Source organism: Clupea harengus, unplaced genomic scaffold (assembly GCF_900700415.2).
Source record: "Clupea harengus unplaced genomic scaffold, Ch_v2.0.2, whole genome shotgun sequence".
Taxonomy (NCBI): domain Eukaryota; kingdom Metazoa; phylum Chordata; class Actinopteri; order Clupeiformes; family Clupeidae; genus Clupea; species Clupea harengus.
The window spans coordinates 54,152-70,000 of record NW_024879577.1 but is presented as its reverse complement, the minus strand read 5'-3'; the positions used below and the strand labels follow the sequence as shown (position 1 = coordinate 70,000).

The following is a 15,849-nucleotide window of genomic DNA, read 5'->3' as shown; positions in this document are numbered from 1 at the left end:
GGGTAATTTAAAATAAGCAAACCCACTGACTTTGCCATGGAACTGTGGCACTCTGTAGCCCTCTGCCTGATAGAGGCCCACTGTAGTCCACATGCACTGGTAGCGACAGTCATCACGACACGTCCAACCTGGAGGGACACATACAATCAGGACCTACAGGTTAGCTGGACAAACGAGGTCAAAGGAGCCCAGAGACATAACATAATACATGTATAGTGCTGTGCAGGACTGTTAGGCATTTGTCTCAACATTTAAAAAATCATTTTCTTATGCATTATTATGTGAATATAGGTAGATTTGTTTTTTTATTCCTTTGTGTAGACTTTGTATGATGTTGATTGATAGGTAGACACTATTCATGCATTTTTTAAACATCCTTAATTTACAGCATTGTTTGAAACGCGCCTAAAATGTTTTGCGCAAGTTGATTTCTACACATACACAGACAGGTACATAGTCATGATAGTGGTCGGCTACTTCACTAAGACAGATGTCTTAATTAAGCCATAACTGTTCGGCTACTGGGAAAGTGCTTGAATAAATGCACCCGGCCAGGGCCACATCAGTAAAAAGTTCCACCAATCCAGTTCCACCGAGTCTTACTCGGTCTCTGAGTACTCAGTAACCATGGCTGCGAAAAAATCCGCCACCTGATTTCCCGATTCCTAAAGCAGAATGGTGAGACCGACCAAGAACCTGAAAAGCAGGAAAGACTCCCGACTGGCGCCAACAACAAAAGAGATCTTAAAATGTAAATTAATTTCTTTGTGCAGAGTTTCTTTAACCATAAATTAAAAAGGACGGGATAACATGAGTATTTCCAATGGAGGTGCTACAATATAGGCGAAGCATTTGCAAAGTATGCTTGAACGACACATCATAACAGACCAGAACAGAACAGAACAGAACAATGATACGGTTAGCTATGGGGCTGGCGTTAGTCTTCATAATGTTGTTTATTTTCATTAACGCTTTCACCATCATCGTGTGTCTTTGCAGCGAACCACAATTCCTGCAATAGCCTGTCATCTCCAGATGAACTCATTTGACATCCCGATTCTAATAGGCCTACTATAAAGCTAATGTTTTAACTGGGATAAATAAAACATGCTGGAAAGTTACATTTCGCAAACTGAATCACTGTATCTCCTAACTCGTTGTGGTTTCTGCAGTGAAGCGATGTAAAAACCGACTCTCACCTGTCAACGCCATGTAAGGAGGCTGGGTGGACTGGAAACCACGTAGCCGGTCCCCGGTACAGTTGGTCCGGACACACTGCTTCACGCAGTCCCGGTACACTGGTTCCTTGTCGCCCTGGGAGCCATGAACAGAAGCCGACAGCAGGAGGACGGTGCTTACCAGCGCGATGAGGCTGGTAACAGGAGCGAAGTGATGACCCATGGCGGCGGTCGGTCGACCCGTCAGAATCAGGCACAACGAGGAGGCAGTAGCGGCATTTCAGGCCAGCATGTCCCAGACAACAACAATCAGCAAATGCGCGACATTATGCCAATTTGCTACAATATTCTGACATGCTAATTTGGTGTCTTCTTGATTAATTTGTCCATGTACTTTACTCACACCTCTGCAATATTTCAATCGACTCCTAGACCTAAGAGACGATCCACTCCGCCTGCAATTTTAAAACCAGGAAGTATCAATATGCTGCGCATGCGTGAACATGTAAGGTAGGCCGAAATCTGGAAAGTGCGCTAGTGTTACTGTAATACTTGCCGTAGCATATTTCTACTTAGACCCAGGCAATAGAATAGGAAGCTAGAAGCGACCATATACCTTGTTAGCGAAGTATTCAGTTATAGAAGATAATGAATTAAAGTATTTCGTGCCTTGTATCGACATTTTAACAGTAGCTCGGCTACACAGCTTTCTAGCATAGTTCTAAGACGTGCAGAATAGAATAGAATAGAAAAGCCTTTATTGTCATTGTATTCGCATACAACGGAATTTGGAGTGCTGCTCCTGTTGGTGCGACGAGGGACAACATATAACACAACCATATCTTAATATTGTGTTATCAACTATCTAAAAACAGTACGAATAGCTTAGAAAAATATATATTAAGAGTTCAACAAAGTGCGGTGGTAGCCTATAGATTAAAATACTTCCCTGAGGAACAATAAATACAGCAACAGTACATCCCTGAGGTGCTTTACAATAAATACAGAAACCGTTTTGTTTATACACATGTGTAAGGTGACTGAGATGGCATATGTGACTTGCAGTCAATAAAGGGATTCGTTTATTAATATTGCACAATGAAATTCAATGTTTAGTGCATGTCTGTATTTAGTGTTCTGTTGGCCATCGGGAAAAAACAGTTCTTTGGACGCGTGGTCCTTGCTCTAAAGGACCTGTACCGTCTGCCTGAGGGCAGGAGAGTAAACAGGTGGTGGCCTGGGTGAGAGGAGTCTTTTAAGATGTTATTGGCCCTGCCAAGGTAGCGGGTAGAGTCTTCTGGCCAAACACAATAAGCAACATCAACCTATGGGAATGCACAAAACAAGAAACAGTAGATATACAGCTGTTAAGGAGAAAATGGAGCTGGATTGGACACACACTACGAAGAAACACAACAGCAATAACAAAACAGGCACTGACATGGAACCCACAAGGCAAACGGGGTAGAGGACGACCCAAAAACACCTGGGGAAGGAGCACAGAGCAGGAATTCAAGAAGAAGGGGCTGACGTGGAAACAGCTGGAGAGGATGGCTCAGGACAGACGAGGGTGGAAACAATTCATCAATGGCCTATGTTCCGAGAGGAATACAAAGGCTTAACTAACTAACAAGGTAGCGGGAGCGGGCAATGGATTCCAGGGAGGGCAGTGAGCCGCCAGTGATTTAGGCCATACTTTATGTAGGTGCACTCAGGCCTAGCTTACTTAAGCGTACTCAGTTGCCAAACGAACATATCGGGTTTTAATCAGCAGTTTTAAAAGTACTTACAAAGAAAACTATAGCAGCCAAAGTGTGCTTGTGAACATTTCAGTGTGGATTATTAAAAGGCACTGTTTCCCGTATTAGGCTACTTGATAGTATTAGATAGAGTAGATATGATTATTTACGACTGTATGATCACATGCAAAATCACATTCTTCAGTTGCCTCTTGTTAGTTGCTCTGGCCTGCTCACTGTGGTGATTCTGCACTGAAGTTCGCAAACCGATTCATCAAATGATTTAAATAAATAATTAATGGGGGAAAAAACACAGTATGAGTGTGTGTGTGTGTGTGTGTGAGAGAGAGACAGAGAGAGAGAGAGAGAGAGAGAGAGGGAGAGAGAGTTCACTTCAGAACTTTTTGGTTTCTCTGTCATTCTGGAAGTTGTCCACTAGGGGGAGAAACTGGAATGAAATGTCAGCAGAGTCTTAGACAGTTATGGGCGGGAAACCAATGCAGGGTTTTCTGGGCACATCTTTAATTAGCTTACATTGTTATAGCAGTCATGATTGTAATATGAGCTTTACATCTATCCTTCAATATCTTTTAAAAAAAATCCTTCAAAAAACCTTTCAATAAATCTTTCATTATCATTATCTACTGGGATAACCCCAAATGAATAAAGTTAAATAAATAAATGCATATAACTGTAGAAGACCAATCAGGGTCCTACGGGGAAGGTTTTAGGGTATCACAAAGAGGAGGTACTTTAATTTGATGGGCAACAGAGTAATGGGGTTACAAGAGACACTCAGATCATTCATTTCAATTATATTCAATTCTAATCTGAAGCCTCTGCTTAATTTGATTTACAATATGACTTTACCTTGTGTTACTTTCATTACAAAAGCAACAAGCCGATCCAATTACTTTCCGTATAATTTCTGATGACACTCAGAGTGACCTTCCTGGCAAGACAGACCTACATTTCTACCAGCACATTAAGCACGAAGCAATTTTTTTTGGTGGTATGCCAAGCATTTAAGTATCCTAGTTATTAGAAGCAGCCTTAGAAAGGTCTAGCGTGTGATCTTACATTTAGCAGACGCTTTTATCCAAAGCGACTTACAAGGATGTATACACATTTTACATTTACACTGATGGCACACCAGGAGCAATTAGGGGTTCTGTGTCTTGCTCAAGGACGGGGAATCGAACTGATAGCAACCTTCTGATGACTAAACGACTTCTCTACCTCCTGTACCACTTGATCTACACTCCTCTGGTACATAGATATATATAAAGGCTAGATGTCTCGTCCAACGGAGTCGAACGTCCGCACATGGCGGCCATCTTGCCCCAGGCAGCTCGCTCACCCATAACATTGTGTTGGTAGTGGTATGTACTTTTTAAATAACCATAACTTGCTCAATTTTCAACGGATTTACAAACGGTTTGGTTTCTTACAAACGTTATTAACGTGGTTATAATTCGGGATGCTTTTTGGATATTTTTAAGAAAATAACATAATTATTTATAAGTATCCAGTGTCATAACTACATATCTGACGTTTATAACAAACCAACCCGTTTAAAAATCGGTTGAAAATTGAGCAAGTTATGGTTATTTAAAAAGTACATACCACTACCAACACAATGTTATGTGTGAGCGAGCTGCCTGGGGCAAGATGGCCGCCATGTGCGGACGTTCGACTCCGTTGGCTGGCAACGCGGACGAGACATCTAGCCTTTATATATATCTATGCTCTGGTACACCCAGACCTCCTGAGGTCCGTTAACTTCCCCAGGTTCCCCAGGTAGAGCAAGGGCATGATGGTGCTCCCCAGCATGGTGGGGATGGTGGAGGGAAACAGAACATGGCAGAGTATCTCCTGAGGGGAGAGGGGCATCAGGGGTGTGAACACGTACACCACCAGCGGAGGGAGGTAGGACACGAGGGTCATGACGAGGGTGTTGGTGATGGTCTGCAGAGCTCTCTGTTTCTGTGGGTGGACGTCGCTCCTTCCGGAAGGATCCGGCTTCCTCAGTGCGCGGAGGATGGCGGCGTCCAAACAAGCGATGGCTGGGATAGAGACGACAACGGGGACCGTGATGAAGGGTGTAGACAAAAGTTCCCTTTTGATTTCAAGCACAATCCCATAGGTGAATGTCAGACTCCAGACCAACGCACAGACGGCCACCTTATATCTCCTGTCCTTTCTCTTCATGTAGGTGATAGGGTGAACCACAGCCATGTAGCAGTCCACACAAATACAAACCATTAGCATAGGCCGTCCACACACGCTGAAACAAAACATAGCGTCACCAATCATCGACATAGGGCCATCATGCCAGATAAAGTGATTGGATGCATGTGGAAGTATGGAGAGGTTGTAGATCAGGTCCATGACGGTGAGGTTGAGCATGTAGACGTCGTTGGACAAGCCGCTGCGCTTTCTTTGAACAAGCACCCACAGAAGCCACACGCTGGCAGGCACACCCACACATGCACAGGGGACACTGAAGGTGCCCCAAGCCAGTGGAGCCACAAGCATGCCAACGCAGAAGTAGTCAGTTGTGTTCACAATGGTAGTAAGATTTGTCGGAAGCTCCATACCATTGGCTACAGACATCTATCAGATTTAAGAAAGCCTAAAACAAATGTGAAGGAAAAAAAACAAACAAGAGTTACAAATACAGACAGGTGCGTTAAATCGAGTGGAATGCTTCGGTGGAATGCTTTGGAAGAGGTGCCATGTCACTCACCTTGCACAGTGTGTTCATGTCCCTCCTGACTGAGAGACGAATGTGAACTGACTGCTAGGGTTCAATCTGGTGTGACGGGGAAAATGTTCCACCTGAGTCAACTGTATATTACATTTGAATGTCCAGGTGGAATATCAATCACTCACTTTCCCAGGTCATTTACAAAGTAATTTACATTGGACTTTTGCATCCTAACTAGTACTATAACAAACCAGAAACAATAAGGCAACAAAGTGTCATTTGCTTGGTGCATTTTATATATAGACATTCTTTCAGTAAAAAAATTGAGACATTCTTTCAGGTAAAAAATTAAAGACATAGAATAGAGGTAAAATCTTTATTTAAAAACTGAAGAATTTTGAAGTTCCAGTGGTTCACATACAGGTCCCACAAAAGTACACTCTGATTGATTTACATATTTGGTCTGAAAAAACTGTGAAAAAATCTACATAAATGATCCAATGCAGATCACACAGAACACAGAACACAGAACACAGTCCACATTGGAACAGATCTGACCTGGTTCTGTTCAAGGACACAGCATGGGGGGAATGCATCACTATTACACTGCATTATATAATTAGAGCCAACTTACTAGAACTGACCCCCTCACTCCCAAGGATCTTTTTATTATGCAAAATACTCCAGACTCAAGCACACACAGAGTACACACACACACACACACACACACACACACACACACAATGAGCAGGCGTTATCAAATACAGTGAAACTAAAACTTTTACTGTGAGCAAACAAGCAACTAGGGTTGGGTGGTGTGGAGCATGAAGCTGGTTAATGAAGGACATTGGGCTGTCTGGCTTAAGAGACACATATCCACCATTTCACAACCTTCAGCTTCCCCAGGTTCCCCAGGAAGAGCAGGGGCAAGATGGCGCTACCGATCATGGGTGCGATCAGAACAGGCATGAGGATGACACACATCTTATCTTCCACACTCATGGGCATGAGAGGTAGAAACCCAAACACAACCAGTGGAGGGAGGTAGCACACAACACTCATGATCAGGCTGTTGGTGATGGTCTGCAGAGCTCTCTGTTTCTGTGGGTGGACATCGCTCCTTCCAGAAGGATCCGGCTTTCTAAGAGTGTAGAGGATAGCAAGATCGCAGGTGGCAATGGCTGGAAGAGTAAGGAGATAAGGAATCACCATGAAGGATGTGGCGAACAGCTGTCTTTTAATGACAATCATCATCCCGTAGAGTAATGTAAAACTCCAGACCACTGCACAGGCTACCAGCCTGTATCTCGAACGCTTCATCTTCATGTATGTGATGGGGTGAACCACAGCCGTGTAGCAGTCCACACAGATACAGGCCATGAACAGAGGTCTTCCAACCACGTTGAAACAGTTCAGAATATCAGCTATTATTGAGTACAAGTCAGCTCTCCATACAAAGTAGTTGAGCACACCTGGTATTGTGAAGACGTTGAACATCAGATCCATGACGGTGAGGTTGAGCATGTAGACGTCGTTGGACAAGCCGCTGCGCTGCCTCTGAACAAGCACCCACAGAAGCCATGCACTGGCAGGCACACCCACACATGCACCGAGGATACTGAAGCCAGTCCAGATCCAAGAACCCACGGGCATCTCAGTGCAGTAGTAGTCAAACTCCTCCGTGCTGTTGGTGATGCTGGTGGTGTTTGGGGACACAGACCCTGTGGTCATTATGAAACCAGAATATATTGTTTAACCAATAGGCTGACACTAGAAAATATACAGCTCAATAAAACATCTTGTTCATGCAACCAAAAATAAACATTTTGCAACAGAGAGGGAAATCAAAAGTAACCGCTATGATGAGAGTCTAATCCAATATACAATCTCTTTTGGGAACCTCAAGAGGTGTTTTGAAACGAACATTATGACCGTTCTCAAGTGTGCAAGCAAAGAGCTCACAGTTAAAGAGGGAAACATCCTGATATTTCACTGGAGCATCTTTTACCTTTTACTCCTTTCTCCATCTGTTCTTTCTCTCTCTCTCTTTCTCTCCCTCTCTTTCTCTCCCTCTCTCCCTCTCTCCCTCTCTCATATTCTCTCTAAGAACCGTGTATCTGTCAGAGCAGACCCTTCTACTCACCCATTTTCCCAGACTCCTTCTGAATGTCTGTGGCGTTTCCTGTCATGCTGACTGAGTTTGAAGCCAGAGCAAAAGGTGTTGAGTGCACCTGTTTCCATAGAGACCAATTTGATTTGAATACTCAGGTGCGCCCCGATTAAAAAAAACAAATCAGTTATCAAAGTCAAAGTAGCTTTATTGTCAATTACTTTGCATGTTAAGACATACAAAGGAATCGAAAAAAACGTTTCCCACTCTCTCACGGTGAACCATATAAGTGCACACGCACAACAACAGATAAGACAAGACATATGGATATACATATACATATAGTTATACACATACAGATACCTGTACAGCAGCATAAGTTTACTTTAAAGTGACAGGTAGTGCAAAAAAAGGCAGCAAAAAGACATCCTGTGAGATGTATGTTACATTGGCAGTGCAAGTATGACAGTAAGTGGTAAAGTGATAAAAGTGCAAGGGACAGTTTTGTTGCAGAGTCCTGAGTTATTGTAGGGGGGGGGGGGGGGAGGATTTCAGCCTCCTATCAGACTGACGGATATGGCTGGGTGGGGGGAGTGAGGGGAGAGAATTTAGCTTCCTGACAGCTTGGTGTATAAAGCTATTTCTGAGTCTGGTGGTGCGGCAACGGAGGCTCCTATACCTTCTTCCAGAGGGTAGGAGGCTGAACAGACTGTGTGCGGGGTGGCTGGTGTCACTCGCAATCGAGGTAGCTTTCCGGGTGTGGCGGGTGGTGTATATGTCTTGCAGGGAAGGGAGTGGGAGTGGGGCACCAATGATCTTACCAGCTGTGTTCACTATGCGTTGCATTCACTTTCCATACTCCCATGCACACATTGTATTAATGTGCACATGTTATGGATTTGACTGGACATACTCTATGTGTCAATACAAATTAAGTGCACACTTACATGTAAGTCTGATTACTTTAAACCACTAACTGTATATACGTAGCTTGCATATGCTGCATAGCATAGCGGAGCTACAGTGACAAGTGGAAAATGTTGGCTGCGTTTGGCCGCAGTTTTGATTTGATTAGCAAGCCCCTACAAACAAGGCTGACTTATTTTCTTATGTCAGTGAAGTGATTTATTCTCAACATACCCTGATGACACAGTGGCCAGGTGAAATACCAAGCATTAGGTCAGTAAGGACAGGTCTCCTATCGGTTGGTCTTATACAGTTATACAATTAAAGTAACATATTTTGGGTGTCACAACGGAATCCTTTCAGGCGAGGCTAGGCAAAGTCAACTCAAATGTCTATTGTTGTTTCATATACAGTACATAGATAAATCAAGGGGCTGTGTGTGGACACAATAAAACACAAAAGATTGCAACTTCTTCCAACAAACTCATTTTTGCCCTTAACCACTGATGTGGCTCCAGAGTAAACATTTTGGAACTATACTGACCAATAAAACACCTGCATGTTTCCTACATGGCACATTAACATTAGCAAAGGGTTAGAGATTATCCCATAGAATAACGTCAAGCCAAGCCCAATACCAGTGCACAGGATGCAGTTCTGTATCTGGGTGCTTCAGTCTCATGTGCTGAAAGGGGTGAACCACAGCCGTGTAGCAGTCCACACAGATACAGGCCATAAGCAGAGGCCGTCCGCTCAAGTCCAAACTTATAGATAGTGTCACTAATCACTAAAAACCTGTAATTTAAGTGCATATACAGTAAGTAATTTAGTACAAATGGGACTATAAAGATAGTGGAGGTCAGGTCCATGATGGTGAGGTTGAGCATGTACGTAGATGTTGTTGGACAAGCCACAGGCACACCCACACAGGCACACCCACACAGGCACACCCACACAGTCACCCCCACACAGGCACACCCACACAGGCACCCCCACACAGGCACACCCACACAGGCACACCCACACAGGCACACCCACACAGGCACCCCCACACAGGCACACCCTCACAGGCACCCCCACACAGGCACACCCACACAGGCACACCCACACAGGCACACTCACACAGGCACACCCACACAGGCACACCCACACAGGCACACCCACACAGGCACACCCACACAGGCACCCCCACACAGGCACACCCTCACAGGCACCCCCACACAGGCACACCCACACAGGCACACCCACACAGGCACACTCACACAGGCACACCCACACAGGCACACCCACACAGGCACACCCACACAGGCACACCCACACAGGCACAAGGGACACAGGCACACCCACACAGGCACACCCACACAGGCACACCCACACAGGCACACCCACACAGGCACCCCCACACAGGCACACCCACACAGGCACACCCACACAGGCACACCCACACAGAGGATGCCCCAAACCAGAGGGCCCACCAACAGTTTGGTGCAGAAGTCGTCTAAAACATCCGTCTGGTTTACAATGCCGGTGAAATTTGAGGACAAGGACTCCACTGTGAAACCTGGACACAGTCATATAAAAACCAAACAAACATGACAGGAAGTGTAGTCATGCATTATGAGGGTAAAGAACGTACATACGCCCATATGTGTACATTACATGGATGTTATGTGATTGTATGTTATGTAATTGTGTCATGGCATGTCATGGCAGGTGTCATATAGGCTACAGTTATTAGCTTTCATGACTCATATTCAGTACCATGGCAGTGTCATGACTCATATTCAGTAACATGGCAGTGTTATGACTCATATTCAGTACCATGGCAGTGTTATGTTACCATAACAGGTGATTGTGTTGAGGGTCTGGATTTATGGATGTCATAAAAGACATTTGTCTAAGGTTTAGAAGCTGTCATAGCTTAAACCATTCTGGTAGCTGTCATGGCGATTACAGATGATGATCACATGACACTGAAGCATTGCCAGTCATTAAACTAAAGATAGTAATGATCAAAAACTACAAACGGAAGAGGCAATTAGAAGTATTTGTTGAAATCGATCGTGCAAACTAGGTGGCTAGTTATGTGACCTTCACATGACTGTATATAATCAAAATAAATTTGAGGATGATATAACATATAGCCATCCATAAAGCATACCTTAGAAACAATACCAATTTACATATTGTTGCTTTGAACATGGGATTATATAATTTATAGAGAGCAAGTTATCTCCACCTGGATACATGTCTGTTTTGTCGGCCTGTTTTGCAGTCGTGTGAAATGAGTCTGATCACTGAAGTAAACTTTGAGTGCATACTTACATGACTGTACGTGCGTCAATAAAGCTTAAGTGCTCACTGTAAGTCAAATGTAAGTCTGATTACTTTAAACCACTAACTGTATTTGCATATACTGCATAGCATAGCAAAGCTATAGTGACAAGTGGAAAATGTTGGCTGCGTATGGCCGCAGTTTTGATTTGAATAGTCTGGTGTGGTATGCAAGCCCTATTTTGCAGGCGTGTGAAATGAGTCTCATCTCTGAAGTAAACTTTGTGGCGTGAGGAGAATCACTGAGTGCATTTACTGGGCAAGCACTACAATAGAACATAGAACACTCAGTAGAACATGGCTAGCAATCTACAATAGAACATAGAACACTCAGTAGAACATGGCAAGCGTTCTACAATAGAACATAGAACACTCAGTAGAACATAGAGAGCGTTCTACAATAGAACATAGAACACTCAGTAGAACGTGGCGTGAGGAGAATCACTGAGTGCATTTACTGGGCAAGCAATTTGATTTGAATACCCAGGTGGAAACCACAACAAACACTTCATCATTGGCTCTGGCTGAGAGGGGTTTTGCTTTAAACATTAATAATAAATGTCAGGATAATACATTTTCCATTAACCAAATTAAGTTTATCAGTTACGTTTGAATTTAACAAAAAGTGTCTTCTAAGTAAACTGATATACAGTATTATTAAGGCATTATTAAAAATATGCTCTAAGAGGACGAGATAAGAGAGATGGCACACAAGTGCAAATGTGGAGATGGTTGACAGAATAGTGTCCTTTGTGACAACTAGTCTATCTACTATGCATTTTGCCTGCACTAACCGGCATAAGATGACATGTTTGTATGGTTTATAACTCAAACCCTCTATCTAAAGCTCATTGTCTTTCTGGACACTAAAACAGATCGTTATGGACATAGAAAACAGTAAACACTGGATTTACATTAAAGGCGCGGTCCTCGACTAGCTCAACAGCTAGTCAAATTACACTCCTCGCTTTCATGCTTCTGAAGCGCTGTTGGGGCAGCTGCATATGACCACTTGTTTGATTTGAATATCCAGGTGTGTTATGCAAGTCAAAAACAAACAAGAAAAACAATCACAAATCAATTACTTTCGTATGTCAGTGAAGAGACTTGTATCGTCGGCTGAAAACACAACCACCAAGAGAAAAGCCGAGCATCAGTCTGACAAACCTAATTCTCCATTCTATTTGAAAAGATGTTCAAGAACAACTCTGGCCACATATATTAACCTTTAAATTCAGAATTACTGTAGCATGAGCACTGATTGGCTGGAATAGTGTATGACTGTGGGGGAACTCGCGCTGATTGGCTGGAATAGTGTATGACTGTGGGGGAACTCGCGCTGATTGGCTGGAATAGTGTATGACTGTTGGGGCACGAACGCTGATTGGCTGGAATAATGTATGGCTCGGCCTGAGCCACTTTGAATTTCTACAATCTACAGAGCCAGGACTGTGCACAGACGCTGGAGCTTTTTTGAGCACACACATACATAACGGATGTCTAGAGGCAAATGAGGAGAGTTTTACTATATCATAAATAGAGAATGCACCTTTAATGATCTTTCATCCATGGGTTATCTATACACAGCATATAACAGTGATAAAGCCTGGTGCTAAAATGTATTGGTTCCCCCATGAACCACTCTGACTCTTTCCAAAGCTAAGAAAAGACATTTTCTAATAAAGTACATTTCATTCACAAAGACTCACAAATCAAAAACTTTTAATATTCTAAACAGTGTGAAATTCAATATTTAGAATAAATAAATAATCAAAACCTCCTAATGATTTTATACAGTGTGAAATTCAATATTTAGCAGAAATAAATAATCAAAACCTCCTAATAATTTTATACAGTGTGAAATTCAATATTTAGAATAAATAAATAATCAAAACCTCTCAATAATTGTATACAGTGTGAAATTCAATATTTAAAAGAAGTAAATTAAATAAACTACAGGAAATATTCCAGCTCTACAGGTAGTCACATCACATAGTACAACAGGGATTAGACAGACAGTTGCTGAGAGTGGAGCAGACTTGGCCCTATTCTGCTACCTCAGCACGAGTATGATCATTTATGTAGCCTATTTTTGTTTTTTGGGGAAGATAAGAATAATTCAAAATGGAGTAAAGGTTCACTCATTACTTGGTTTCAATACAGCTTTTGAGACTAGCTAGTCTTATAGATGGTTTTATGGATTCTAATGATTCTCAGGCTGCCTTTACAGCCATCCTTGAAATGTATCTAAAAATATGACCTTGAGAAAAACGAATTGCAATACATTTACATTTAGCAGACGCTTTTATCCAAAGCGACTTGCAAGGATGTATACACATTTTTTTACATTTACACTGATGGCACACTGCACATCAGGAGCAATTAGGGATTCAGTGTCTTGCTCAAGGACACTTCGACAGGGAATTGACCTAACAACCTACTGATTACTAAACGCCTTCTCTACCTCCTGTACCACTGTCGCCCAATACAGTAGCACAGTTGCTTCAAACCAGCGAATAATCAAACCAATATTGGATCATGAATTTCAAGCAGCCATTGACCTTAAGGTTGGTCAGCTGTCTTTTCTAAAGGCTTCAACACACAAACAAACTTCCTCAAACCCCTCAGGCGTCCCATGTTCTGCAAACTGCACATAGCCATAATGGTGCTGCCAAGCACAGGTGATAGCATAGAAGGTGCAATTATTATGCACATCTTTTCTCCCGGGCTCAGAGGTATAAGGCTTAGTAGCACATACGCAACCAGTGGAGGGAGGTAGGACACAACGCTGATGATCAGGCTGTTGGTGATGGTCTGCAGAGCTCTCTGTTTCTGTGGGTGGACATCGCTCCTTCCAGAAGGATCCGGCTTCCTCAGAGCGCGGAGGATGGCGACGTCACAGAAGACAATGGCTGGAAGTGTTAAGATATATGGGATCACTGTTAAGGAGGAGGTGAACAGTTCCATTTTGAGGATCACAGAAGTACCATAGGCGATTGCCAAACTCCACACTAGTCCACAGGAAACTAGTCTGCATCTGGAGTTCTTCACTTTCATATAGGTAACCGGGTAAACCACAGCCATGTAGCAGTCCACACAAATACAGGTCATAAACACAGGCTGTCCACTCACGCAGCAGAAGAAGACAATGTTGAGTATGACAGCAAGCCTAGCATCTTTCCAGAGCAAGGAATTGAGTACGGCCGGAAAAGAGGTTATATTGATGATCAGGTTTAGGAGTGTGAGGTGCAGGGTGTAGATGACGGACAAGCCGCTGCGCTGCCTCTGAACGAGCAACCACAGAAGCCACACATTGGCAGGCACACCAACACAGGCAGAAGGGATGCTGATGATCATCAAAACCAGACCCACAGGCATCGCTTCGCAGTCGTAGTCGGTGTAGTTCACAATACTGGTAAAGTTTGTGGGTAAGGACTGGGTCACCATGCTGTCAGCCGGAGACATTTTGTTGGATTTAATCTAGCCGAATGAAGACATAAAATAAGAACATTTTAAAATAAACACTGCTTTAAAATATATATATAAAAAAAACACAAAATAGTGTCATTTTCCTGAAAGTGTTCCAGTCCACTTACCTTATGTGTTTTTCCTTGACTCTGAGGTAAACGACTGTCCTCTGCAGTGTCTGATCTGTGTTTAGTCGTGGCTAATGACCCAAGGCCAGGCCATCTCCTGCTCCTCTCCGCTGTCTGAGAGATTTGAATATTGATATGTGATATTGAGACCACAACAAAAAAACAATTAATCACAGTTCACCGTTCAGGTGTGCGTCTTCACATAGTGTTTTGTTTTTGACACTGGCACACCCGATTGATAGACATAACATTACATCTTCTAGTCTTATTAACTTGAATTGTATACAATGTTGCCTTTACGGCTGAATATGTTTAAATATGTGCTGAATAATATGGGGAAAATGGCCATTATAATTGTTAGGCTAAATCTGCTTTAGATTTTGACTGGATGGAAAGGTCGTTGATATTTGAGCTCAACAGCCAATCATATTACAAGCCTCCCTCCTGTGCTCCTGAAGCAACGTGTTGATTGGCTGGAACATTGTATAGCTTGGTCCGAGCACAGCAGATCTTGAACTCAGCACAGTAGATCTTGAACTCAGCACAGTAGATCTTGAACTCAGCACAGTAGATCTTGAACTCAGAACAGCAGATCTTGAACTCAGCACAGTAGATCTTGAACTCAGCACAGTAGATCTTGAACTCAGCACAGTAGATCTTGAACTCAGAACAGCAGATCTTGAACTCAGCACAGTAGATCTTGAACTCAGCACAGTAGATCTTGAACTCAGAACAGCAGATCTTGAACTCAGCACAGTAGATCTGGAAAAGCGTCAGCTTTGTATACAGTGGTGGTCAAGGTCAAGTTCAAGGACAGAGACTCCATGATGAAACCTGGAGACATTCATACAAGTCGAAATAAGACCTTAGAGAAAATGCACGATAACAGTAACGAAGGGGAAGAAATACCAGTCAGTTGCATGGAAGGGCTAACTTATGTTCACTGGGGACAGCATAGTGGAAGGGCTAACTTATGTTCAATGGGGACAGCATAGTGGAAGGGCTAACTTATGTTCAATGGGGACAGCATAGTGGAAGGGCTAACTTATGTTCAATGGGGACAGCATAGTGGAAGGGCTAACTTATGTTCACTGGGGACAGCATAGTGGAAGGGCTAACTTATGTTCAATGGGGACAGCATAGTGGAAGGGCTAACTTATGTTCACTGGGGACAGCATAGTGTCAATAAAGACTAACCTGATGATTGACTCCTGTAGGAGCCAAATCATAGGAAAATATTTTGCATTTGAATATTTAATTTACAATATTTAATTTA

At 43.0% G+C, this 15,849-nt stretch overlaps 1 protein-coding gene across 1 annotated transcript in view; it reads right to left on the bottom strand.

Moving 5' to 3' along the window:
- pgap3 (post-GPI attachment to proteins phospholipase 3) overlaps nt 1-1,907 on the bottom strand; it is a 7,870-nt gene extending 5,963 nt beyond the window's left edge. The window contains exons 1-2 of the mRNA XM_042704042.1: nt 1,200-1,907; nt 31-128 (exon numbers count right to left, since the gene is read on the bottom strand). Of these exons, the coding sequence (XP_042559976.1) occupies nt 31-128; nt 1,200-1,401 (300 nt within the window). The 5' untranslated portion in view covers nt 1,402-1,907. The remainder of the gene's footprint in view (nt 1-30; nt 129-1,199) is intronic.
- Between the last annotated feature and the right edge of the window lie 13,942 nt (nt 1,908-15,849).